Raw genomic sequence first — 25238 nt, 5'->3', positions numbered from 1 at the left:
TACCAGCTGTACTCTGCACCACCACACACCCAGCTACCTAGAGAGGGAGAATCGCGGGGCGCTGGAGTGTGGGGGAGCAGCCAGGAGGAGAGGAGAGGAGGAAGCAGGGTCTGGAAAGGGGAGTAAACTCGCTACGTGGGAGGAAGAGGCTGGGACAGGTGGAGTGAAATTGTGTAAGTGCAAGAGTGGCACAAACACACTCAAGCTCTCCTCCTACCCCCACCAAACACGACGTTACTGTGGCAAGGCGCGTGGCCACAAATCACATGGCCCTTGGGGCGAGCTCTCTGGACCACGCTGGGACAGACAGGGGGACTCCCGACCTAGAAGCTCATGATAGGACAGGGGCAAAGCAGCCCAGCTTCTGTCAAGCAGCAATCACGTCCTCTAATCCGTCAGCTCTGACAGCAAGGGAGCGGCTCCAGGAGAGCCAAGATCGAGAATTCATGGGGGCGCCAGACTCCTTTGAAAATGCTTCCAAGTCTCACAAAATGCTCTCAAGGGGCAACTCAGCCAGTCGCAGGGTAAAGCGGCGCTGGCTCAGAAACGGGACACGTGTCCCACCACATCTGTGCGAGGGGTCACTGGGACCACGAACAGCATCGGTCTGGAGAGTCCGCACACAGCAGCAAGCCGCCCGCCAGGAAAGCTGACAGCTCTGCCCTCCCCGACTCGAGGGAGGAGCCAGTCACTGAGTGGCGAGGGCAGGGCCAGGTTGTTCCAGAACTGCCCGCTAAGGGGACTCTTGCGCGTTCCTGCCGCCGCTGGCGCTGGGATACCAGGCTCGACGGGCCCCTCCGGCTACACCTCCTGGGGTGTTCTGGTGGTTTCTGCGGGGCCTCTGGGGACGGGGCTGCCGAGTGTGGCCTGCTGCTGGGGGAGACCCCCGCGTATCGTACCTACGGTCCCGTGGTTGCTGGCCTGGACTCTGCTCCACGCTCACTCACCTCATCTGCAGCCTCCAGCTTGGAGTCGAACTGGCAGAAGATCTGCTCCAGCTCCTTCCTGATCACGTTGGCGAGAACGTTCAGACGCCCCCTGGGAAATCAATGCCACGGGTGGGCAGCTGGCCTGGCATGCTCTGCTGCCGCTCCCCAGAGCCTCCCCACCCCCTCCCTGCGCTCCAAGCAAAGGGCCCGCTCCTCTGCCTGTGTCACCCCCAGACCAGGTTTTACTCCCCCAAGAGACTGCAGCACCCTGCTCTCCTTCCAGGGGACAGCACGACGGGTCACCCGCAGCTTCCCATCCCGTGGGAGTCTGTGCAAGCCTGGTGTACTAGTGCCCCTCCAGGGAACCAGCCCCAGGGACTGCCCCTCAGCTGGCAGCCGCCTCAGCAGAACTGTTCTTTAGACTGGGTCCAGCCACTGGGTGGCGAGGCCGTGCCTTCACACGCGGGTCCAGACTGCCTCGCACCGTGTGCCTGAGCAACGGGGCCCCGTAGCCACAGGGAGCTCCCGCCGCCTTTGCAGGAGAGCCCCGCCCCCAGCGAGGAAGGGTGCACAGGCGAAGGCCATTATGCTGCAGATCCGCACATGCAGGGCTCACACACGGGGTGTGGCGACCCCAAAGGCTCGGGGCGACCCCAAAGGCTCAGGGCGACCCCAAAGGCACGTAAAACGGGGGGTCCTGCGGCACCAGAGAGACCGAAAGGCTTCGGGGGTCGTGGGTAAAACACCCCTGAAAGCCGACACCCTAAGAAATCTCTCAGCCTCGTCTCCAAGGTGCCACGGGGCTCCTGGCTGAGGCTAGACTAGCCCAGCGGCCCCTCTGGGCCCCGGCACACCAGAGATTTCCTGCAGCCGTGCCCAGGAGGGCACTTTCAATCCCACTGAGCCTCATCTTCGCGGGAGGCAGCTCCCGCTGGGTCACTTACGCCTCAGCCCTGCCAGCTGCCCGGCCAGGGCGGAGAGGAGGAAGCCTCACCTGTGCGGCATCCCCATGATGACATAGTCCACGCCATTGGCGCTGGACTTGTCAATGATGGTCTTCAGGGCCGGGATCAGCACCTCGCAGCCTTCCAAGCCAAAGCGCTTCTCCGACGACCACTTCCGATGGAGGAACTCCTCGAACCTGCAGGGAGTCAGACAGAGCGCGCTGGCGAGGCGGCAGCCTAGCGCGTGGGCCGAGTCGCCGCCGGCAGCCCCCTTGTGCACGCGATCCCCCTCTGCCCCATCGGCGGCCTTGGGCGCAAAGCACTAGCCACCACCAGAGCAGTCCCCCTTCCCCGGCCCTTTCCTTCCTAGGTTGGGAGCACACACTCAATCCCACCCGTAGCAAGCCCAAGGAGTCCCAGGAGCTGGCCCTCACAGGCAGCTGGAGCTGTGCAAGCCAGAGGGGCCACGATTGCTAAATGGAGAGTTCCAGTCAAGAGGAGCAGAGGGGCAGCAGGCGGCGGACAGTGGGGAACCTGGGCAGAGGATGCGGAGACTGGGATGAGGCAGAGTCCAAGTGGGGAGGATCCAGGCTGGAGTCAGAGCTGCGGGGTGCGGTAAATGGAGACGGTGGGAGGCGAAGACAGGGACCCCCTGCCTGGGACACTGGGGCTGGTAGAAGATTCAGGACAGTTCTGAGAAGCCTGGAGCGGGAAGGGAGAAAGGTGCCGGCGGGGGCATTTCTGCAGGGCGCTGAAGGCCAGAAGCAGCGGGAGGGGATAAACAGCAGCGGGTGGCAAAGCAGCCAGAACAGCCTAGAGCCATGAAGTGAAACGGGAGGTGCGGGGCAGCCAGGCGCCCAGGAAGCCGGTGGCACGGCAAGGGTGCACATCAACCGAGGAGCTGGCCGGGAACACGGTGCCCCCGAAGGAGACCACAAAGAGATAAGGGAGGGAGGGGCCCAGCGCTGATGCTGAAGGAGACGAGACGGTGGCCCGAGAAAAGGAGCCAGGTCACAGGAGGCTGGGGAGAGCTGTGCTCTGACGAGGCCGAGGGGTGGCAGGGGATGAATCCAGGGCGAGGTCCTAAGGAGGCAATGGAGCGGGGACAGGAGGCAGCTCAGAGGAGGTGGCTAGAGGCCAGACAGTACAAAGCCTGCACTTGTGGGGACACTGAGGCACAGTCCCAAGGCTCGCAGGACAGGCAGCACCTCTCCAGAGGGCAGGGGGTCTACGGGAGCTTTGTTTCTGCAGAGGCCTTAGGCTGGGTGTTGGGCGCATGCACAAGTCTGTGCTGGGAGTGCGAGCGCACCACTCCGCTAGCACCTAAGATGCAATGTTTCAGGAGAAGGAAGGAGGGAGTCTGAAGAGCCCCACCAGGCTGGGTTATGCCCCTCCAAGTCCAAGCACAGGCCGGACGCAGGACGCAGGACAGCAATCTGTGTGCAAAGAGACAGGTCGCACATGCAGACAGCGGCTGAGGGTGCTGAAATCCCTGCCATCGCTGGGCGGGTGGGGGGTCCAAGTGGCTTGGGCCGTGCTTTCAGAGGGAACGCAAGTGGAGCCATCGACAGCCCCCCAAGGGCGTTCGGCGATTAGGCCTCGAGCCTGGGGCTCAGGAACCCTGAATTCAAGTCCCTACTGTGACATCGCGCCCCAGAGCGACACCCCGGCACATGCCTTGTGGGCCTCCACGCCTTAGCCTGGGCCTGCTCAGCAGCAGTGTCCTGCAGGGTGCATGCGCTAGCCCTGTACGGGTGGCCAGGGGCTCAGAGACCCTGGAAACGCCCACAACTGGCTTTTCAGGTACAACAGCGAAGCAGCAACTGTGCTCATGGCCCATCAGCGACGGCAGGACCCTGGGAAGGCGTCAGCTAAGACCCAGCAAGGCACGAGAGGGCACATGACACTGAGCTCCTGTGTTCTGGGGCTGGAACAAGGGGCTCGAGTCACTCGCTTCACTCCCCCACAGCCCAGCACGGGAAGGAACCTCTGGAAGACAAAGGGCGTGGAAGGGAGGAGGGGAGCCGAGCCGCGAGGCCACTTGCGTCAGGCGACGAAGCCTGCCAGGACCATCAGGCAGGGCGAGCGGCTGCTATCAGCTGTTGCAGTTCATGCCCTAGCGATTGGGCCTAGCCTGCGTGTTGGTTTATTTACTAAGCTGACCCGGTGCCGTCACTTAAAAGCTCCTGGTCTGTACTTAAGCCACTTGTCTTGGGTCTTCTCTTCACTTACCCAGTGTGTTTGAGCGAGGTGGTTGGAAACAGCTCTGCTCAGTTAGCCAGGGCCAGTGTGCTTGGGCCTCTGCCCAAGGGAGGGGCAAAGGGAGTAAGAGAGTCACGCTGGTTGGGTTTGGACCAGGCCAGGACTGTACAGCTCTGGGGTCCCGGGCCGAGGGGATTCTGGCCACAGCCTATCGGTGGCTCATGCAGTGGCTGGCCAGAGGCTCCATACAACTGCCGCTGGGCATGCCCCTGCTGGCATGAAAGCTGGTGGGAATACAGGACAGGACCATGCCTGCAGTTTGTTACAGCAGTGCAGTGAGAGGGAGCCCAGGCTGAGGAGTCGGGGCTCGGTGGCACCCCAGTTCCAGACTGCACCGGGGGAGGGGGATGGCCACACTTGCTCTGCTAGACACCCTGGGCCAGTCCTGTAGCCTGCCTGGCCTCGCCTGCCCCACATGTGTAACAGGGTGTTGGGAAATAAACCCATTAACGAGGGAGAGGCCAACACACGGTGCTCTGTGGTACGGCCCAGCACCCCAGTGGCACAGAGCTCTGGGGCGTCACTGACCCACCCGGTGCATTACCGACGGCCCCAGAGGGACACCGAGGGAGGCCGAATACCTGGTGGAGCGCACCAGGCGCGCCAGCAGGGTGCGCTTCTCGTCAGTGGTGAACTGCATGACTCCCGGAGTCTCAAACTTCTGCCGGATCCACTGACATTGCTCCAGGTCGTTGATGAACATGAACTCCACGCCGATGTGCTGGCAGTACGCCATCTGTCGGCACAGGGAGGGGGAGATGAAGCCACTTCCGCCAGCTGAGGGCAAACACAACACGCGCCGTCCCGGCCTGTGGCACAGGCTTGTTCACCTTCAGAGGAGCACTGGAATGGCTCCCGAATTCCCTGACACCGGGAGGCCGCCTCTTCTCCAGAGCTAGCCCCCAGCATCGCGCAGAGGTGGGATCCCAAAGGGTCGCCCGGGAGCTGCAGAGTCCGCGCTCCCAGGACAGAGGAATGCTGCAGGCAGAGCCCCAGGGGTTGGTGGGGGATGCCATCAGCAGCACAGTGCATGCTAGGGAGCCAGCTGCCCAACAGCCAGCATGGGGCTTAAGAGCTCAGTGGCGACAGGGTAGCTTCCTTGGGAATCCGGGCTAGCAGGCAGGACCTGTGGGTTCCGTCCCCACCGCCACCACCCACCCACCCGCTTCCAACCAATCGCTGCCCCTTGCCCGCTTGCTCGTCAGGGAGGTGGCGACAGGAAAGGCCGTGTGTCGCGCCGGGAGACACGCAGGCCACGCACCCGGGCTGCAAGGACACGCCACTCTGCCGTCCCCGCACTGGGCGCTGTCGGGCCTTCTTGCAACATTGCCAAGCTCCAAGGGGACCCTGCAGCGGTGGCGGAGCTGGTGGCAGGAAGGGCCCGCGGCTTGGCAGGTGCTGGCCTGCCTAACCGCCCTGAGGGCTTCAGACTAGAAGCTGCTTCCTGAGAAACGCGCCATACTGGAGACAGCCCAGCCCTGGGGAGAGCCGTTACCACACACAGCCCCTCCTTTCGCCGCCTAGGTAACCTAGCAGATGCACTGTGCTATCAGCTGAGGGCTGCATCAGGGTGCTGTTGCGGCCAAGGAGGCCTGCAAGGGGGTGAGCACCAGGGTTCTCAGCTGTGCGGCCACACAGCTGCCTAATAAGCCCCATGCAGGGGCTCAGGACCGCCACACACTGAGCTGCCATGGCTGCCTCTCCCCCGGCCATGGCAGCTCCTTGCTGGGGCCAGAGAGCAGGTCGGCTCCTCCAGGCCCAGGAGGAAGCTGCCTCCGCTGGGGGAAGAGGCCTGATTCTCCAGCTGCAGCAGTAGGGCTGAACTAAGAAAGGGGCTGTCAGGGCTGCAGTCTGGGACCCCGGGTTTAGGGGGCCCCTTAGCGCAGGGCTGCAGCCCATTAAGCCGCTGTGCTCCGGTCCAGCCCTTCCTGGAGTGTGCGTGGGCGGCAGCACTGCGAGCGCAGGGAAGCTCTGTCCCAGCACTGCTCTTGCCCATTGTCTGGGAATCAGGGAGCGTGGGGCAGCGCGGGTCCCATGGAGCCACCTGCTCCCTGCACCCCAACACCCAGCCCCCTCCGTACCCTAACTCCCACCCAGCCCTCAGCCCCCCCCACTCCAAACCCCTCGGCCCCAGCCCCCTCCTGTACCCTAACTCCCCCCTAGCCCTCAGCCCCCCCCACTCCAAACCCCTCAGCCCCAGCCCCCCCGCATCCTAATTCCCACCCAGCCCTCCTGCCCTGAGCCCCCCCACATTCCAAGCCCCTTGGCCCCAGCCCTCTCCTGCATCCCAAAAGCCTCATCCCCAGAGCCTTCATCTTCCCAGCCCTGAGCCCCTCCCGCACAGCCCGTGTGGAATGAATTCTCACATGCACCAGTGTGGAGGTCACGTGTCTCATCTCCATACTGGTGCACAAAGTCCATTCCGCACAGGAACATGCCGAATTAGAGGGAACCCCGGGGATCAGAGTCCTTCCCTGGCCTGGGGGGGAAGCATGAAAGCCAACAGCTCCTGGGGGAAGGGAGCACCATGGCGGGGATGGCAGAGCAGGGCTGGGCGGGAGCTGCCGAGGGCAGGGCAGTTGCATGGTTGCGCCTGTTGTGACCAGATGCAGAGAGATCTGGCAGCGCCCGAGTAGCCGGCTCCTGGCCCTGCTTCCTCCAACAGGCAGTGGCTCCGGCTCCCTTCCTACCCATGCTCCAGTCACTGCCAGGGCCGCTCGTCCCCCATCTCAACTCCTCAGGGAGCCTGTCTGGGGGCAGTGCCCAGCTCCCACCAGACCAGCAGGCTGACTCCTCCATCCCCAGGCATCCAGTGGGCTCAGCAGCCACCCCCTAGCAAGCATCTGGTTTTCATGCCCCCTATAGTGGCTCCTGGGATAAGGCGGGGGCGGGGGCACATCACACTCCCGACAGCACCACCCCCAGAGCTGCCGTCCCCTAGACTGGGGTGGGCAGTAAGCCGGAGGCAGTCTGCCAGGACTAGCCCCTGGAAGGCCACCCAAAGCGGGAGCCAAACATAAGAGCCTCATTTTGCTGGGGCCATGCAAGGCCCCTGCACTTGTCTCACCTCCAAGCGGCGGATGATCTCGCGGAGCGGAAGTGCCGACTCATTGCCGCCAATGAAAGTGGTCGTGGGCAAGTGGAAGACCTTGTCGAGGTCCGATTCATCCAGGCCATAGAACCCTGCAGGATTTTCACGGGTAGGACAAGCCAAAGCAGGAAGGGGGTGGGGTGGGGTGGGGTTTCGGACACAGTCGCACAGGAACCAGGGGTGTGGGGAGGACGACAAAAAAGCAGCACAAAAACCAAAAATAAGCATGAAGGAGGTTTGTGTGGATAAAACCAAGCAGTAATTAAACAGCCACACGAGCGCGGAACAAAAAGGTTATTACAAAAGCACACAGGCAACCCCAGGATGCAAACTCAAAGCAATATATATGCATGTAAATCGGTAATTAAATCGAATTGAATTGAGATGGATTGAGTCCCACAGACACAAAATACACGTTAGGAATAGAATGTAGGGGAGAGGAGGAGGAGGAGGAGGATTGCCCGAGTCATTGAGCAAACAGATTTCACCACATGTTCAGCATCAACAGCACAAAGTTGAAGCAGGAAACAGAGAGGTTAGATGGACCGAGCCCCAAAAAGGAACAAGGAAGGAAGACAGAGAAAGCCGTCAGTGTCAGGGCTCTGCAGCGGACTCTCCTGAATAGCTCACCCCGGGGAGAGAAATACTTTACAACACACAGGACCCATGGACTCTGAGCACAACCCTCCTCGCAGGCAGGCGGGAGCTACTGGTCCCGGGAGATGGGCCCGCTCAGGCCTACAGGGCTTAAGCGTAGCCAGCCTTGGAGTCTGTTCTCCCTTGTGCACCCACCACACCTGAGAGCGCGCGGGGGGGGGGGGGGGGGGGAGGGGGGGGGGGAAATGCTGAAACCTTCAGCATAGTAGATGGGAAATTTCAGCTTAAAATAAATTCCCCGTGTCAGGGAATCTCCATGGGACTCAAACCCAGGGCCTGAGGCAAAGGCCAGGCAAGGGGAGCCGAGGGGCTCAGAACAGCGCAATGCTGATGCACCAGCCCAGCCCGAGGTAGCCCCTTACCGATTAACCTGCACGGCAGTCCAGAGAGGTTACCGATTCAGCCCTGCATGTGCCTCTACCAGCAGAGAAGTGAGCCCAGAGGCTTCTCTCCCACCAGCCTGCCCTGACGTTACCGGAGCGGAGCGCTGGCTTAGGAGTAGGAAGCCCCATCCCTGCCCTCTGGGCAGATCAGGCAGGGGGAGTGTCTGGTCAGTACCCCCCCCCCCATGGGACTCGGCCCTGCTCCGTGCTCTTGGGTAGGAAGCATTCGGTAGCTTTGAGACTAGCAACCCCTCCTCTGAGCAGAGGGCAAGTGTCCCTGAGCTGCAGTAACTGGGGCGGGCCAACAGGAGCCGTCCTGCGTCCAAGCCGTGTGCCTCTCCTCTCAGCTGCCACTTCCCCTCTGGGCAAGGGCATGCCATGCTAGTGGCCCTCCAGGGCTCCCCCGAGGACCTGGCAGCGCCACCTCTGAAAGGGGAAGGCCCTTTGTGCGCATGGATTCACAGGGCAGCAGCGAGGGAGGACGTGCTGCTTGAACGTCAACGTTCCAGGCTGCGAAAGGGGCACGTCTAAATCCACCCCGATAGCCTCCCTGCTGCGGTTACTGTCCTGCCCTCTTGCCTGTCACTGCACCCCAGGGAGGGACGAGCGAGAGCTCAGCCTCCAGGAGCAGGGGAACTGAGGCAGCGAGGCCTTTCCTTTGGTAACAGCAAGCTGGGGCAGAGCTGGGACCAGGCCCCAGAATCCCGACCCCCAGCCCGTCCTAGCCACTAGGACGCACTTATTAACGGGCAGCGTGGTGAACAAATTGAAAACCAACAGGATTTGTGGTGCGCGGAAAGACCCGCCTAGCTCTGAAACAGCGTCTCACCTGGCCCAGGCCGAACACGGCCAGCCCTGGAAGCCTGCCCCATACAGGCTGCAGGACGACACCGGAGGGACTGGGGAGGTGGTTGCTGGGTGTCTCCGCACCTAGAGCGATGTCCACGGGCCGGTTAGGGCCCACGCGGCAGCAGACGCTTTCCACGAAGAATGCGTCCGAAGCCGAACCACATGGGAGTCCTCTTGCGCCAGCTCAACACTCCTGTCTCCGAAGGAGTGTGTCCGTCTGGGTCTCCCGCCACAGCAGCCCTGCCCCCCCGAACATGCTGTGCTACCTGAGGCCACACGGCACGTCAGACCCGGGACGGTTAGGACAGCCCGCTCGGGGGAGGGGGCAACCCCCCGCATCGAAGAGCCCGGGGCCGGTTGGCGAGAGAGCTCTGCTCTTCCAATGCTCAGATCTCAGTGGGGCTGGCCCCTCAGGCCTGCCCCCGGGGCTGCTGCACCAGAGCAGGGGGGATTCTGGGGAAAGGCAAGTGAAGTGCAGCATTGCAGTCAGCCTTGGGGGGCAAAGGGGCAGCCGCTCCCACTGGAGCGCCAGAGTCCTGCTGCACACGCTGCGGACACAGGTCTTCCAGATGCTCTGGCCTGTGCAGGCCAAGCTGGCTAGGCCTGGGCTCCGCAGGCGGCCGGAGTGTATCCCGGAGCCCACCGCCTCCAATTGGCATCAAGGGCAGATGGGCTCCAAGAGCACAGCAAGACTTGCTCCCCCCCACCCCACTGGCGCTCGCTGCTCACACCGCTCGCTGCTCACACCACTAGGTAAAGCTGCTGCTACATGTGCACAAACGACACTCACTGGCCCTGTGGGGGGCGTGGCCAGGCCACTGGTAGACATGGGGCCACGTGACAGCCCCTTGTTCCATCCCCATGACAAGCAGGCAGCCCCTGAGCAGCCCTAGGCTGGGGGTTTTCGGATGCCAAAGACAACGCCGAGCGCCTCGGGGCTGGTTACTAGCGCATCAGCCATTTCCTGCAGCCTAGAGCCAGCTCAGCCCAAACGGAAGGATCAGCAGAGCTACTGCATTACCCACTGGATATGGGACTGCAGCTCTGCTCCAGCCACAGCCCATAACAGCCATGGACACGCTACCTCTGGGCTGAGGCGTGGTCTCAGGAAGGCAGCAGATGCTTAATGCCACTTGCCCTTCGGAATCTGCACTAGGTGGGGCCCTCAGCCTGCTGGCCACGCTGGCAAGGGAGGCAGGTCAGAGCTGTGAGCTCGGCTTAGGGGCCGGGAGCTGCAGACTGGTTGCCTCCTCTTGCTCTGCCCCCACTGCTTCACCTTCCACCATGGCGGGCGGGGATCTGCCAGGCCTGAGGACACCTGAGGACAGTGGGGCTGCAGTGAAGGTTCAGGCCTCAGCTCCCGACTCCAGGGGCCTTCTGGCTTCATTCTCTAGTGCAAGGTGAAAACCAGGGTCAATGCTCAGGGCTGGTCTCAGCCTTGTTCCTCGGCTCACTCACTACGCTCCAGCTTGGATTCATGCAGCTGCTTCCAGCCCCCAGGGGCCAAGCCACAGAACTGGCTGCGGGGGGAGGGCTAGGTGCAGAGTCTGCACTCAGGCCATTTAGATCTAGATCAGACGCAAGTCAGGAGGGCAAGATCACAGGCTCTGAGGGCAGCAGGAAAGAGGAACAGGATGGGGCAGGGCAGAGTGGCTGGTCCCTTGCTACCCAGTCCCCGCTTCGCCACGTTGCTGCATGCAAGCGGTCGAACAGCGCGTGGAGATGGGCAGGCTCTCTGGCCTTTCCCGGGGTTACTGTCCTCCGACAGAGAACTGCATCACGCAGACACCGGCCCATTTCCCAGAGTCAGGCGCTGAGCGCAGGGAGTCAAGGGCAAGGCAGACACTCCGCACCTCAGAAAGGTTGGTGGCTTAGAGGCTGCCACAGAGAAGGGTCTGGCCTTAGGTGCCCGACAGGGAAACTTGGCCTCCACACACACGAGTGAGTCAGAGGAAAGCTAAGCGGACCCAGTAATAGCAAACAAAGGCGCCACCCAGCTATCGTGCCAATTCCAAAGCAGGAGGTGGGGTCCCGGGAGGGACTGAGCACGATGAAGCAGGGTTTCTGGCAAGCGGACAACATGGAAAGTGCCTGAAAACGCAGGATCACAGTGAGTCTGTGCAAGCTGGCAGCAGCACTAGGCAAGCCTTTAGCTCAGACAAACATTCAAAAGGGAAACCAAACCCTGGAAACCACCCGCTCTGCCCATGCCCAGAATAACCTATTCGGAGAGTCCTGAGCGCCACAAGGGTTAAAGGCTCATGATTTGCATACCTCCTACTGTTAGCACGCTCAGCCGCTCCTTGAACACTGCAAGATCTGGGAGGGGAGGAAGGTGGGATGCAGAAGGGGAAGACAGAGAGATGCAGTTAAAGTTAGTAAAACCGGAACTGTGAAGAGAAGTTATGGAAAGCACAAGTTTAAGTATTTAAACATGGTCAAAACCACCTTAGGAGAGCAGGGTTAGGGGGAGGAGGGGGAGGATAACCCCGCACTATACTGGGGCAGAGATCCACAGCCGCAAAGAGGGTGCAGGTGAGAGCGAGGGGCATCGCTGACACCAGGGAGCAAGCGAGCCGCATGGGTTGAGATCTCCTCTCGTCGCTCCCCTACACGGAACATGCACAGGAAGAGATTACAGCAGGTTGACAAGGAGCAGACCGAGCTCTGGAAAGACGTCCAAGCTGCCATGGCGGCATAAAGCCCTTTCCCAGGGCCCCACGGAGTGCCCGACCCCAGCAGGATACCCGGCCCTTTCTTCACTGCTAGCTGGTCAAGCTGGGACCTGTTTTGAAGGGCCCAGCTCCAATCCCTGCTGCTGGGGGGAGAGGGGCTTTTCAAGGTCACCCCACAGAGGAGAGATCTGCCGACAGCATTCTGCTAGAGCGAGCTGGCTGGCGAGCTGCAGTGCAGCTGCCCCAGACGACAGTGCGATGCACAGAGAAAGCAGGCTAGGCTCCCTGCTCGCCCGTCCTTACGGCGATGTGGTTCTGACCAGGGTCTCTGCCTGGGCACTCATTTCATGGAGAGCCACGCATGCAAAGTGCTCCCTGGCTGCGAGCATGCTGTGGACACAAGCAACCAGCCGGTGGGGAGCTGCAGCTGGCTAGCGGGGCCAACGCTCCACTTGTGGGTTAGAAAGGTCGGGGAGGCTCAAACATTTTCATAGCACGGATCACGAGACCCCCTCCTCCCTGCGGCAGTCGCACAGCTCCCCCAGGCCTGCGGGTAGCAGCGTGTTCCTAGCAGGCTGCGGCACGAGGAGCAGGCAGTTCTCAGCAGCGTGGTCTGGGCGAGACTGACTCGGGTAATGAGACTTTCAGGCCCGTTCACCCAGCCACGCCCACTCCCCCCCTCAGCCAGCCAGTCGCGTCCAATCACTGGTGGGCTTGCAGAGCGCCTCGGGCGACTGCCCGGCCATTTCTGAGCTGGGGGCAGATGCATCATCCTTCCTGTACGTCAGCCCCAACCCAGCAGCACGCCCCACGAGAGACGAGCCTGCTGGGAGAAGCAGCCCAGGAAGGCCCATTCAGATTTGCTTGGATGTGCTTATCCGGCCAGAGGGCACTTCCTGGAGCTGGCTGGGGACTAGGAGCGGCTCCATAGCAGAACCCCAAGGGGGGCATCGACCAGCACAAGATGCTGTTTGTACCCAGCTAAGCAGCGAAGCCCGACCTGAGTGACAGCGGAGAGTAGGGAGCGATCGAGCAGTTACGGCGGGGAGGGGGGAGCTGGCTCAGTGGCCAAATACCCCGCTAAAGCAGGCTGCGTTTGGAAGGGGGAGGAGGGTCTGGGAGCCTCTGGTCACACCACCCTGTATGCTGCCCAGTGAGCACACAGCCACACGGATAGCCAATCTGCAGTCTTGAGCCTTTTGAGGTGGATTTTGAAGAGGAAGGGGCAACGGGGCCGCAAGCACCATGGAGGAATGTGCCCAACAACCCCCGTGCAGGGGCACAAACGGGCTGGCTGGCTCCCTTGCTGCACCTTGATTTCAATACGCTCCCCTCAGCATCTGGCGTAGGGTGGGACTGGCCGTGAAGCCTCGAGATGCACTGTGGCTCCCTGCTACCACTATCCATCAGCTCACTCCTGGCAGCACGGAGTTTGGCTGGAATCTAAGGAAGGTCAGTGCCACTAACCCGCCACGGACCCAGCCGTAACCGTCTCCTCGCCCCGGCTGCAGTGCCTACAGGCTTCCCAGGGTGAATGGGGTCATGCTGGCCAACTCTGGGGGAGCAGCAACAGCCAATTGCTGTTTGAAAAACAAAAGCTGTTTCAGAACCGGCCGGGGCTCCCTCTCGATTGCTGCTCACGCCCAGCAGTGTCTTCCCCAGGCTCGAAGAGCAGAGCCCATGCTGAGGGGGGCTTCATGTGTTTCACTGCCTGGATGCTGAGAACAGGTCACATCACTAGGGCATAAGACCCACTCTCCACGTGAACTGCAGCCCACGTGTCAGGGAACCACGTCACCATAAAACCAAGCAAGATTTGCTTAGAAATCAGCTTCCTATGCAACGAACAGGCTACCACCCGTCTCAGGCCAGTGGCCAGAATATCTGTATGGGTCTTGCTGGTGGCACCAAGTTTGCAGAGAAGGTCTCGGCCTCAACGACTGCGAGCGACCAGCCCGTGAAGAGATGGGCACAGAGGCCTGCTACCCACCCCCAGCTGCAGGAGCCGCAGTGCAGGATCTCCTTAGATCGCCAATGCTTTGCCACTGGCATACCACCCCCCAGCAGCCCTCACACAGAGGCAGAAGGGTCTTTGCTCAGGTCTATGGGGTTTCACTGCTGGAACTGGGGTTTAGATTAAGAAGAACACTCCTCTCTCAGCCCTGCATTTAGACTACACTCCACTCTCCTGTACTGAAAGAGGCCCCGAGGGAAAAGCATTAGAGATACACAGACCCGTCTCCACCACGGCTACTCCCCCACCTGCGCGATTCAGCTCGCTAAGTGGGATCAGAACGAGGCCACTGTCTCATCCCTTGGAGAAAGGATGGGAAGGGAGACACTCCAGTAAAAGTGGAGAGGTGGCCAGAGGGCAGCCAACAGGTTACCGGGGCACATGTGGCCCATGGGGCTCAGCAGCTGACCTCAATTTTATTCTGGAGGGCACAGGCCCAGCTGTGTAAGGAGCTGGACTGCCCTGATCCAAGCAGTGCAACACGGTCTGACCTGTACGCCCCACAGTTCCACTTCGCTATACTCCTAGGGCTCGTGGCAAGAGGCCAGCCTAGCTCTCAAGTGGGCAGCTGCGGATGTCCTGGAACAGCAGAGCAAGGAGCCTGGTTTACTTGTCCCTAAGCTGTATCACGGGCCTGCACCTGCCCAACACAAGTCTGTTTTCGATGCAATAACTCCGAGTTACTCCACTTTAGTACCTCTACTGCGTCTCTAGCAGGGAGGTCTGGCCCAGGGGAATCACTGCCCGGCTGACGATGCTCTCTAGCTTGTGGAAAGCATCTAGTTTGGTCCTACTTCTTAGGTGGCCCAATCAGTACAACTTTGTTTACTTCCTTGGGCGGGGTGGGGCTAAGCAGGGAGCAGTGAGTAAGCTAAGCCTGCATAGCTGGGAGATGAGCTGGACGTTCACGTCAGCCACTGCTTTTTAAAACCCCTGGTGTGCGAGAGCTCTCTCGCTGGCACGCCGGGACCGGCCAGGGTCGTCCGCACACCCAAGGGTTTCTTTGCTGCACTGCATCTGAAGCTAGTACTCGCCTCCTCTTACACGCCGGTCTTTCTATTGGGCTAAGCCCTCCAGAGAAAGTCAGGTCACTACCTGCAGCATGACTATCTGTCCTGGACGGGTCCTCTGCTATCCCTGGCTCTGGCCTTTCCTCCTGGGCCCTCTCATTCACAAGGGGGGGGAGTGTTCCAGACCAGGACAGCTGAGTTGTTTTCTGTTAAAACATCTGCCACACGAGGCCTCCATCGGGCCCCAGGCCTGCCGCTCTGAAGCCTGCCATGCTGAGTCTGTCTGGGAAGGCAGACCACAGCCCTAGTCACAAGTTAAATCAGTGCAAGAACCATGCACAGCCCAGCTCTGAGACAGCACATTGGAGACTCAGTGCTCTCCAGACTGAAACCAAACCCACAGGGTAGAAGGGGTGCTCTGGATACTTAGCCCTGACCCCGTGCTGGGATGGGCCAGATGGCCTCTGGAGATCCCTTCCTGCTCTACATTTCTACAGCTCATCTCAAACCTCCCCACCAAAAGCACACCATGTCCCCCCCTCCCGCCCCAGGCCAAGGTCCCTTCTCCCGCCCAGCTCCTCCTCCTATTCGTGACTTCGCACAGAGGCTGGCGTGACTGCTGCCGTGTGCTCAGCATCGGCTGGGGCAGGGGCAGGAGCAGGAGAGAGCACACAGACATCGTCTCCACACCATCGGGACCAGAGGATGGAGGGAGCAGCAGGGAACCAGTTGCAGCTCCCAGACCCGCGAGCGCCACCACCACTTGGCAAGCAGCTCTAAGTTCCACGAGGGACGTGGGGTCCTTAGCGGAACCCACAGCCGGCCCAGAGACCCAGCGCCGGCTCCCTCCTCGCTGCACTGCTGGCGGGACAGGTGGCAGGTGCAGCACAGCTGAGCCAGCAGAGGCCCCCACTGCACCACGGAACATTTCTGCAGGCCAAGTGCAGCCTGTGTCTAGCTGCTCTGCACTGCCCGAGACAAGGGGCTTCCATCTCGGTGCAGCATCTAGCCCACTGACCGAGTCTATTCCCACCCACAGCCCCCTGGCTGGAGCCTGTGTCCAGCCCTAGACATCGGCTTTGACGGGCGTTTCCTGAAGCCTCACGAGTCTCCCTGGGCTGCTCCACACACAAGGGCAGGGGGAGGGGAAAGGGGGCAGCCGCCCCGTGCCCTAGTGATTCCAGGGGGCCTTGGGCTCCCAGCCACCATGGCAGCAGCGGGAGCCTGGGCCCTTTAAAATGCGGCTGAGTGCTGCACGGTGTGCTCCCGGCGGCTCCAGCGGCACGGTGCGGTCCTGTTCTTTGACAGCATGGGGGTTTACTTTGGACACAGACTGAGCGCAGGAGCCCCTTCAGCCACCATCTGTGCTAGCGTCTGCCGACCCCTCATGTGTCCCTGCCACCTCGCCCTGGCCTTGCGCCTGGCAATGCCCATTGGGGGAAGACACCCAGTTCTGAAGGGTGCCGGTGGAAATACCACCCCTCCTTTTTATTCAAGGACAAACACCCAGCCCGAGGAGCGTGCCAGACCAGAACAACCGGTTTACAACCGGACGCTCCAATGTCCTTCCTGTAACAGGATTCTTTGGACATGGCTGAACTTTACAGCCATCTTGTGTCTGATGCCTTTCAAATTCAGGTTCCCAACAGGATGAGGGCAAGGTAAGGTAACCTGCTAACGCGAACACCCCCGGCAGCTTCACACATTGACCTTAGGGACAGCTGGGGAACGGTGTTAAGAGCAACATTTAAAAGTAACTGGCCACTTGGGGGATGAAGTGATGCTCGGAACACGTTAATACATCCCCAGTCTAGGCAAGGCCTAGGATTAGCAGACAGGGCTGTAAGTGGTGTGTAGGCTTGAACTGCTGCATATCAGTAGGCTTTACGCGGTCTTCAATTCCTCCCTTCAAGGATTTGAGCCTGCTTGGCTCCAAGAGAACTAGCTGGATTCTGCTCTAGTTCATGCATCAAGTTAAACGTTTTCTGCAAAGCCAGAGAGCAGAGAACAAGAGCACAACCCCCACAGGAAACCCATTTTTAACAGCAAAAGTGAATCGATTTTCTTCAGTCAGTGCGGCAGAGACCAGCTAGGTCTCTGAACACAAGGCATTTCCCAGACGAGAACACCTCTCTGCTCAGCGTTAAACTGACTTGCGTTCTCAAGAAGCCTCTTCCATTTCATGCTGTGATACAAGGCTCAATTCTCACCCACACTAAGGCATCCTCAGGCTACGCTAGCAGCCTAAAGGGGCCTCAGAGAGCACAAACAGCCTCCTGGGAGCACAGAGGCCTCCCAGCTGGCGTAAGGTCCATGCAGGCCCATCCTGCCCTCTCAGCGGCAGGGTATGCACTGGATTTATGGCCTTAGCGCACTCCCACCCGGCTTTGCTCTCCAGCGCTTACAATTAAAGCAGCAGGAGGCGGCTCTAACGTACACGAGGGGCTACGCAGTCTCAGAATCCAGGGAACCCCCAAAATGGGGCTTCCAGCCAGCTTGGCCCTCCCACTCTGTCCCATAAACGCGGGCAGAGGAGAGTGAGACACCCACCCAAGCATTTCCATTGCTCACTAGTGCTGCCCAGTGACACTGCCAGCAAATAACAGATTGAACATTCCTCTTCTCTCCTACATCTGGACTCTTGGGAACAGCAAGGCCATCCCACGACGGGAGCCCAGCCGTGGAACTCGCCCTACCCAGGGCTCCCTGGCCCTCACGGCACAGCACCCAGGCTCCTCTTCGTAGACCAACGTTTTCTGGGCATTGTGCTGAGACTGCGGAAGGCTTCCCAGAGGCGAAAGCGAGTCCCTCGTTACGCTCCCTAACCATCAGCACCAGCTAAGACTTGGTCTTGCTTTGAAGTTGTACTGGGCCATAAGGGACCAAACCCAAGTGGCCCAGAGCTCTCGGAACGACGATCAATCATAGACAGGATTACCTGCTCTTTGTGGCCACAAGGCAACTACTGCTGCAATAATCCTACATGCCTCGGCCATGCCAAAGCAGCTGATTTTTGTCATTTCCCCTCGCCCTCTCCTGAATTAATTCCAGCAGCATAACACGCTAGAAATTCCTGTACTAGTAGCTGGACAAGTCATAATCAGACACATTTACATGCACAATATATTTGGCTCAGGCATTTCACCCATGACAGGGTTAGTGGTCATTACTCTTGCTCTAGGCTAAGTTAGAAGCATGCCGCTTAGGAGAGCGTACAGAATCAGGTTTAAACCCTTGGAAAGCACCAGCAAGTGGACAGAGCTCAGGCATCACAATCTAGACTAGCAGAATGGCAGCGTACTACGGAGCTCAAACACAGAGTGTTCTGAGGCACAAACTCCAGACAGACTTTCTAGTACTGAACACACCCCGCCATCTGTGCAACATGCATGCATCTCCCAACCCAAAGCGCTGAACTTTCAACCTCTCTCCTCAGTACGGGAAGGCATTCCAAAGCTTCCTTGCCATGATCACTAGCAGATATTATTGTCAGAGTTGAAACTGTCATTCAAGTTGTTTGAAAGTCCCACAGCAAACCAAAGAACTAGGGAATGCAACAGCCCGGTCACAAAATTCACACCATGACTTATGGCTGTGGGTATTTCAAGTGGGGTTTCTTTTGGACTGTACTATTCTCGCATGGAGAATACCAGCAAAGTCCCCGTCTTCTCCAACCAGCTGATGGCTGTCGTCACGGCCCTAGAGACAGCAGCAGCAGCCACGGTTGGCGAGAAAGCAGCAATGCTCTTTGGAGAATGCCAGTAGCAAAAGCTGCTAAGGAAAGGAAGCATGAACACCTCTCTCTGTGAAGCCTCTCCCCCTCCCACTTTACATTCCCACAGAGGTGCCAGTGGGAGTCACTGAGCTAGTCTGTCCACTTACAGACACAATGTGACACTAACAAGCATTGACAGGGGACAGGAGAGGGCCTGGCCTGCAGATCTGCCACGCAGGAGGGGCAGAACTGGGGCACTGCTGTTAGACAGGTGAAGCCAACGTTTCACCAGCTGCAAATTTAGAGCGTGATCATTACGAAGGAAACTTAAGACCCCTCTGACCGGTGAAGCGCTCTAGCTACACCCAAGCCGGGAAAGTGAGAGGAGCCCAAGCAATGCGGCACTAACTGCTCTCCAAGCCCTCACCCAGTTTGTCTGAGGACGTGATAATATCAGTTGGCACGCACGAGTCCAGATCTGCATCCAAGATCCCCAGTGGGTCGAGCTGTGCTACATGATGCCCTCGAATCTATGAAATGGGCCAGGAGTGGAAAGGAAAGTGGACACCAAACAGGGAGAAAGGAAAAGAAAAAAAAAGAGGGTAGGGATAAAAAAAGTTAAATTACATTCGAATTAATTTGCAGAGTAATTCTCACCGACGTTTGGAGAAACAGTTACTGGTGCATCATCAAAATTTACACAACTAATGCCGAGAGGATCAAGCTTTGCAATGTGATGACCCCTGACCTGGAAGCAACAACACAGATTAGTCAGTAAGCAAGTGCATTGAAGAAGATTTACACAATTTCACATCCCACCCTTGCTCCAAAGCCGCCCTCCACGAGGGAGCCAATGCGTGGAATGAACGACGTACAGCCGAGTTGGCCACACGCAGCGCCCTCGGCCAATAGGCCGGATGCGGAGTTTATTAGCTTGGATCCAGCATGCCCCTCCACCACCCCGGAGTTAGCCGGTAACGCTTCCGTCTTACAGCTCCAAGTGAGCTGTGGAGGGGGGCAGCCGAGGCGGGCGGCAGCTCTGCACAGGGACTTGTAGGCTTTGGCAGATAAACTCCCATAGTGTCTGCGAAGTAACAGGGGCAAGACTTTGACAAGCATGGACACACACGGGGAAGAGCCTCCCGGTCCCAGTCGGGCGCAGGGTTCACCTTCACGCCCCAGGAGCGAGCACAGCAGGGAGATGGGGGGCTGGCAAGCGGCTCTTATTGGGTTTCTGCTCTGACCACTAGGAAGTCCTGGGTTCATATTTAAACCCTGACCGTGGAGCCTCAGCTCCCCAGAGAGCAGCCCGGGGGCTCCCGTGGCTACGGACGCAGTGGAGAAACAGACAACACCGCAGGGCCAATCCAACACAGGCAGAGGCGAGTCTCGGAGCACAGAGAAGCGATCCCAAAGCGAGCGCAGGCCTGCCCCCACTCTGGAGCGGTCCAGGAGAGGCACCTGGTACCGTACAGCCTCTCGGAATTCAGGAACTGCCACGACTCTGTCCTGTGAGCACCACAGCATGTGAAGAGCCCGCTGCCAGGCAGCGATCAGACCAGTGCCCACTGGCAGGGAGCCTTCCTGTGAACGGCTGGCGGGTGCAGAGAACGCCAAAGAGAAGGGGCTGCTGGTTGGACTGGAAGCACAAGAGCAGCTGGCAATGCTCCAAGACTGAAGTGGGGCAGCTACGTCAGTTCCACGTGACAGAGGATCAACTGAACCAAGGAGCAGGACTTGGACAGACTGTTCAACAGGTTTGGGGCAGAAACAGCAAGTGCTCCCAGCACAGAGGATGAAACCCAAACAGGTTAATCTTCATCCGAGGGCAGCTCACACCTTCCCGCGGACGCCGTGTTCCTGACTAAGCAGGAAGTTACCCATCAAGGGCCAATCTTCACATTAGGTTTTGTTCTCATCTCAAGAGCTTTAGGCCATTAAGGCCAAGCATGGGCAGAGATACCACAGCAAGGAGCATGTGCAGACACTACAGGCTGCGCAGACATTGGCTGGTAAAGGCTGTTTCTTGGTTCATCTCTGGGCTGTTACAGATGTGGGGCAGTCTTCCGTTTCGGTGAACTGTTCGACATCTTCGGGAGTGCTGCTTCTGATCTTAGAGGAGCTTGGGAAGACCTCCCTCAAAGTCAGGAAAGTGATGTGGGTGTTGCTCACCCGCGCAGAGACAGCTCCCTAACCCTCCCACAAGAGATGCAGCGCCGGAGTGGAACAGAGCTGTTCTTCTGTCTCATGCCAAACAGGTTCCTCCCGGTGAGTTACGAGTTCTTCCCTCACAATCGACTGGGGTCATTCCCACTACCTGCTTGCTCAGCAGCCGAAACTTTGATTCTTTAACTGAACAGAGTGGAAACTGAGCAGAGGAGGGTCCGTTCGGCTGCTTATGGTTGTCAAGTAGCTCACAACTCAGAGCACTGGGCGGCAGATTTGATGGCTGTTTGAGTTCTGATCTGAGTCGACAGGTAAATCTTAAGCCCCCGAATGACTGTGGGAACTGCCCAACAGGGAGAGGTTAGTCTCCCAGGAGGCAGCAAGTTTCCTTTATCCTCTCCATCGAGCACAAAGCAGCTCTGCATTGCAGACATGCTGAACCGTGTAGGCAGGCATGAGAGCAGCAAGGTACAGAATTCCACCTGAGTGGGTGGCAGGACTAGCTCCCTCATTAAAATCATACAAAGGCAGATTGTTTTCCCTGCCTCAAAACACGCCTCTACCAGCCATTACAAAAATTAATTAGATGCTAACTACTGGTCTGATTAGAAAGTAAACCATCACCGCTGCCACCCCAGAACTCAGCAGAGTAGGGTTACTGACTTTTCCCCTAGAATTAAACTGGGATGCTCCATTTCAATCCAGTTAAGGTGGAAATTCACGTGCTATGCCACTTCCCTACATGGAAAGATGGCCGGGCATGACTTCCCTAGAACAGTAACAGATGTAGCCGTGAGAGTCTGGTCTAGCTGAAATAAAAGACAGGACGATGCAGCACTTTAAAGACTAGCAAGATGGTGTATTAGGTGATGACTTTTCGTGGGCCAGACCCACTTCCTCAGATCATTTTCCCTAGAATAGTTATGGCAACAGAACTCACCCTCTTATTCTGACATTTCAAAGGCAGGGGCGGGGAGAGCGAGATGGGGACTGGCTGCCAGAAATGGGATTTAAAGAACAGAAAAACAAGCGACCCGACCTCAGGCTGGATTGCGTAAACAACTAAAATGCAAGTCACCTGCTTCTCTCAAACTAGGAAGGGGCTGGCACTGAGTGCAGCTGCTAACAAGTTAGGATGGAACTGGAAGCAGACCGGAGGGGAGGCTGCTGCCATGCAGGCAGCCAGGCAGATCCAAAATGCTCTACAGCAGATTTCAACTTGACCTTGAGCAGTGGCTTGATGTTGGCCCTAGCGCCAGTGCCCATGCATTAGCAGGCAGGGCATGAGCCCAGTACTGAAGACCTGACGACCTGCGCCATGAGCACGCGAGGCCTAGAGTCCTGCAGAGGAGACACATGGCTCTGTAGCAGGAGCTCAACAGCTGTATTAGCTGAGCTCAATGCAGCTCCCCCAGCGGGGAGACAGGCCAGGTAACAAAGATTTGCATACAGGAGGATTCTCAAACTGGCTGGGAAAAGAAGCCTAGCCCTTAGGAAGTGTTGGCTTCAGCCAGTTTCCCAGGCAACAGTTCCAAATGTGATCAGGCTCCTGCAATGCCTAAAGCGAGCCCAACTTCTGCTAAGGAATCTCCCATCGGAAGCACCAGGCAGCCGCTGGGCGATGAGAAACAAGAGTTCAGAATAAGGCGCTCGGAGCAACAGTCAGCAGTTTTACAAACCCACGACAGAGGCTGCTGGTCCAGGGAGTGGTCCAATGTGTGTAGCACTGAAAGGGGATCAGAGGAGATCACCTGCTGTTGTAAAGTGTGTAAGTCCTGAGAGACTTGTCCATTAGAAAGATCACAGGCTTGATAAAGCGGAGGACAATTAAAAATGCCGGTGGCGGCAGCAGGGGAACTACTAAACCACAGGAGGAGGGAGGGGAGGTAAAATTAAAGAGCATCTTGAGAAAATCCAGCCTCTCCAAGTAAATCAGAAGCAGTGTAGATTCCATAGCTTATAGAGGGTCTCTCCAAGAGCCTGCCTGCTCCTGACAGGCCCATTTTTGGCATCAAGCCTTCTATTATCTGAGTGTTTTGGCCAGCAGGACATTTCAGTATATTTAAGTAGCCAGCAATAGCATGGCCTTTCCCTTGCTACAGGTGAGAAATACCCCCACATGAAAGTGCAGGCTGTAACAGGGATTACTCCTCGAAGTACAGCACTCTTGCACTGCAGCATGTTTTAAGCTAGGGTGGAAGTGGGGGATGAAACCTCTCCAGAGACGAAATACCGGGTACCAAACAGTCATGGGTGGATAAAAGTATGGCTTGCTGGTTTTGCAGTTGCAATTAGGTGGCTTTTACACAGACGAGCAAGGGACCACTCTTAGCTGAACTCACCATGAAAATGCCACACAACAGCTGGGATGGCGGGGGCCTTTTCCGGCACCCCCAGTTTACAGGGCCACTGCAAGCAGGCGGCTCAGTCACCAGCATACATGCTGATGCAGGAATCGCGTGTAGAGCAGCAGCAGGGCTGGTCCTGCACTAGGCTGCGCTGCAGCTGGGAGGCGCAGACACGAGTACCCGGTGCATGGCAGCGCCCATGTGAGCTACGGGTAGCAGAGATCACGAAGGAGCAAACCCTGAACAGAGGCCCAGCATCCATTCGCCACCGCCACACGCGGGTTCTTACCTGATAGGCCCTGATAAGAGACTGCACTGCAAGATGGTCTTCCACTAGTTTATCTACATTGGGCTGCGCGTGGACCAGGGACTGGGCTTGCGTCAGTGTGGACAGGCTGGTGCCCAGCGGAGGGGGGCTTTGGTAAGCGGTGCCTGGAACAGCTCCAGCATTGGCATTGCGAAAGAAAATATCCCATGACTGCGGAGAGAAAAGGGAAAGGCAGAGTGAGCCACTGCAAACAAGGTCAAAAGCATTAATGCCCCCCGGCCCCGTCAGCAATAGCACTAGGCCTGATCCACAGTCCAGCTTCACCGCTCAGGGCGTGACAGATCCATACGCCTTAACGACATTGTCAAGCTGGCCTAGCCCCTACTGTAGACAAGCCTGGGGGGGGGGGGGGGATAGGTTGCCTACCTGCCACAGCTCAGGAGCTTTCAGGTGAATTCTTCTGTCAACTAAGCTACAGCTACCCCATGGGTGGGGCATTACCTACAGTCAGCAGAGAACCCCTCTTGGCAGCTCAGGTAACGTCTGCTCTGAAGCCGCGCTGCATCTGTGCCACTGGCACGTTTCAAGGGCAGGCAAGCTCCCAAGAGCCTAGAATCTCCCACTTACATTCGTGCCTTATCTTCAGTTAGAATTTGCTTTGCTTCAGCTTCCCTTCAGCAGCCCCGGTTAGACATTTTTCCCTTCGATCATCAAATTCCTGTTCGCCACAGGGATGACGTGAGCAGTCTCAGCACCTCTTAACTGTCCCTCGGGCTACCGAGCTGGAGTTCTTCGGGTCTCCGTCTCAGGCAGGCTTTCCAAGCCTTTCATCACTCGTGGCTCTTCTCCAAACCCTGGCCAGTTGAACGTCCTTGGCGTGACACCAGAACTGAGCAGTGCTCCAGCACCAGTCACACCGGAGTCCAGCACCGAGGTAACAAACTCTTTGCTCAAGAGCAGCGGTGGAGAACCCATGACCCAGCCCAGGGCTTGCCTTGACTGAGGTTCAGCGCGTCCCCCCCCAACCCCGTGGCTGGAGCACCAGCACCAGCTCCCCTGCCGCGGGGTGGGGAACCCTGAGTCTCGTGGGCTGGATCCAGGCAAGCCACTGACTGCTGCACCTGGCCTGCAGGCTCTGCCTGGGGTGTGTGTGGTGTGGGGGGGGGGGGGAGGAGGGCTCCACCCCATCGGCCCCATTGGCTGGGAATCCACCTGCCAGCACCCCAAGTCCTGAGCTGTGCCATGTAGACAACCGCATCCCCTCAACCACCACCCCAGCCAGCTCCTGCACCTCTACTCCCGCCCAGATCCCACAGCTGCAGACCCCTCCTGCACTCACCCAGCCCCCGCACCGGCACCCCACCTCCAGCCCAGCCCGTGCTCTCCCACCCCACTCCCCACAGCCCCTCCCACACACTGAACCCTTCACTGCGGCCCCACCCCTGAGCCTATGGTGCCCCACAAAATCTACTAGCCCCAAGTCCCCAGCAGAGTTAATCTGGCCCTGGGGGAAGCTCCCCTCAGTGGGGCTGTAATGCAAGGGGAACCCTGGCACCCCAAGGTGCATGAGTGAGATGAGCGCTTCCTTTTTTCTGCCTCTTAGTCGGGCCACACCCCTGCTTCTCACTAGCACGAGCCCCTTCCCACTGGTTTTTCTATGGGTCAGCAGCCCCCTGACCTAAAACAGGGTTCCCACCCCAGCTCTGGAGGCTAGGCTACACTGTGCTACCCTCAGGCAGCCAATTACAAGGAATTTTGGGGCACTGGGGTAGGAAGAGACCAGGCTGCCTCATGACCATGCCCCACCTAGCAGGCCAAACACACAAGTTAAGATTTAGCGACAATGCAGACTTGCTACATTTACCAGTTAGCGAGCTGGGAGATTGTTCCAACAAAACTCCATCTGAACGGCACGCCTTGCCTAGCT

The 25238-nt window shown here is 58.6% G+C and overlaps 1 protein-coding gene across 5 annotated transcripts in view; it reads right to left on the bottom strand.

Annotated features, from left to right (window-relative positions):
• OGDH (oxoglutarate dehydrogenase) overlaps positions 1 to 25238 on the bottom strand; it is an 84309-nt gene that overhangs the window by 14346 nt on the left and 44725 nt on the right. For 2 of the 5 annotated variants that reach the window (XM_075910807.2, XM_075910806.2), the window contains exons 3-9: positions 23333 to 23521; positions 18957 to 19059; positions 11390 to 11434; positions 7203 to 7318; positions 4717 to 4871; positions 1924 to 2070; positions 948 to 1038 (exon numbers count right to left, since the gene is read on the bottom strand). In XM_075910807.2, the coding sequence (XP_075766922.1) occupies positions 948 to 1038; positions 1924 to 2070; positions 4717 to 4871; positions 7203 to 7318; positions 11390 to 11434; positions 18957 to 19059; positions 23333 to 23521 (846 nt within the window). Of the gene's footprint in view, positions 1 to 947; positions 1039 to 1923; positions 2071 to 4716; positions 4872 to 7202; positions 7319 to 11389; positions 11435 to 18956; positions 19060 to 19186; positions 19278 to 23332; positions 23522 to 25238 lie in introns of all 5 variants that reach the window. The other 3 variants (XM_014571854.4, XM_014571855.4, XM_075910808.2) reach the window with 3 other exon arrangements.

This window comes from Pelodiscus sinensis, chromosome 28, assembly GCF_052426305.1.
Source record: "Pelodiscus sinensis isolate ZL-2025 chromosome 28, ASM5242630v1, whole genome shotgun sequence".
NCBI lineage: Eukaryota > Metazoa > Chordata > Testudines > Trionychidae > Pelodiscus > Pelodiscus sinensis.
Note: the sequence above shows the minus strand (reverse complement) of the source record. Positions and strands in the feature narration are given on the sequence as shown.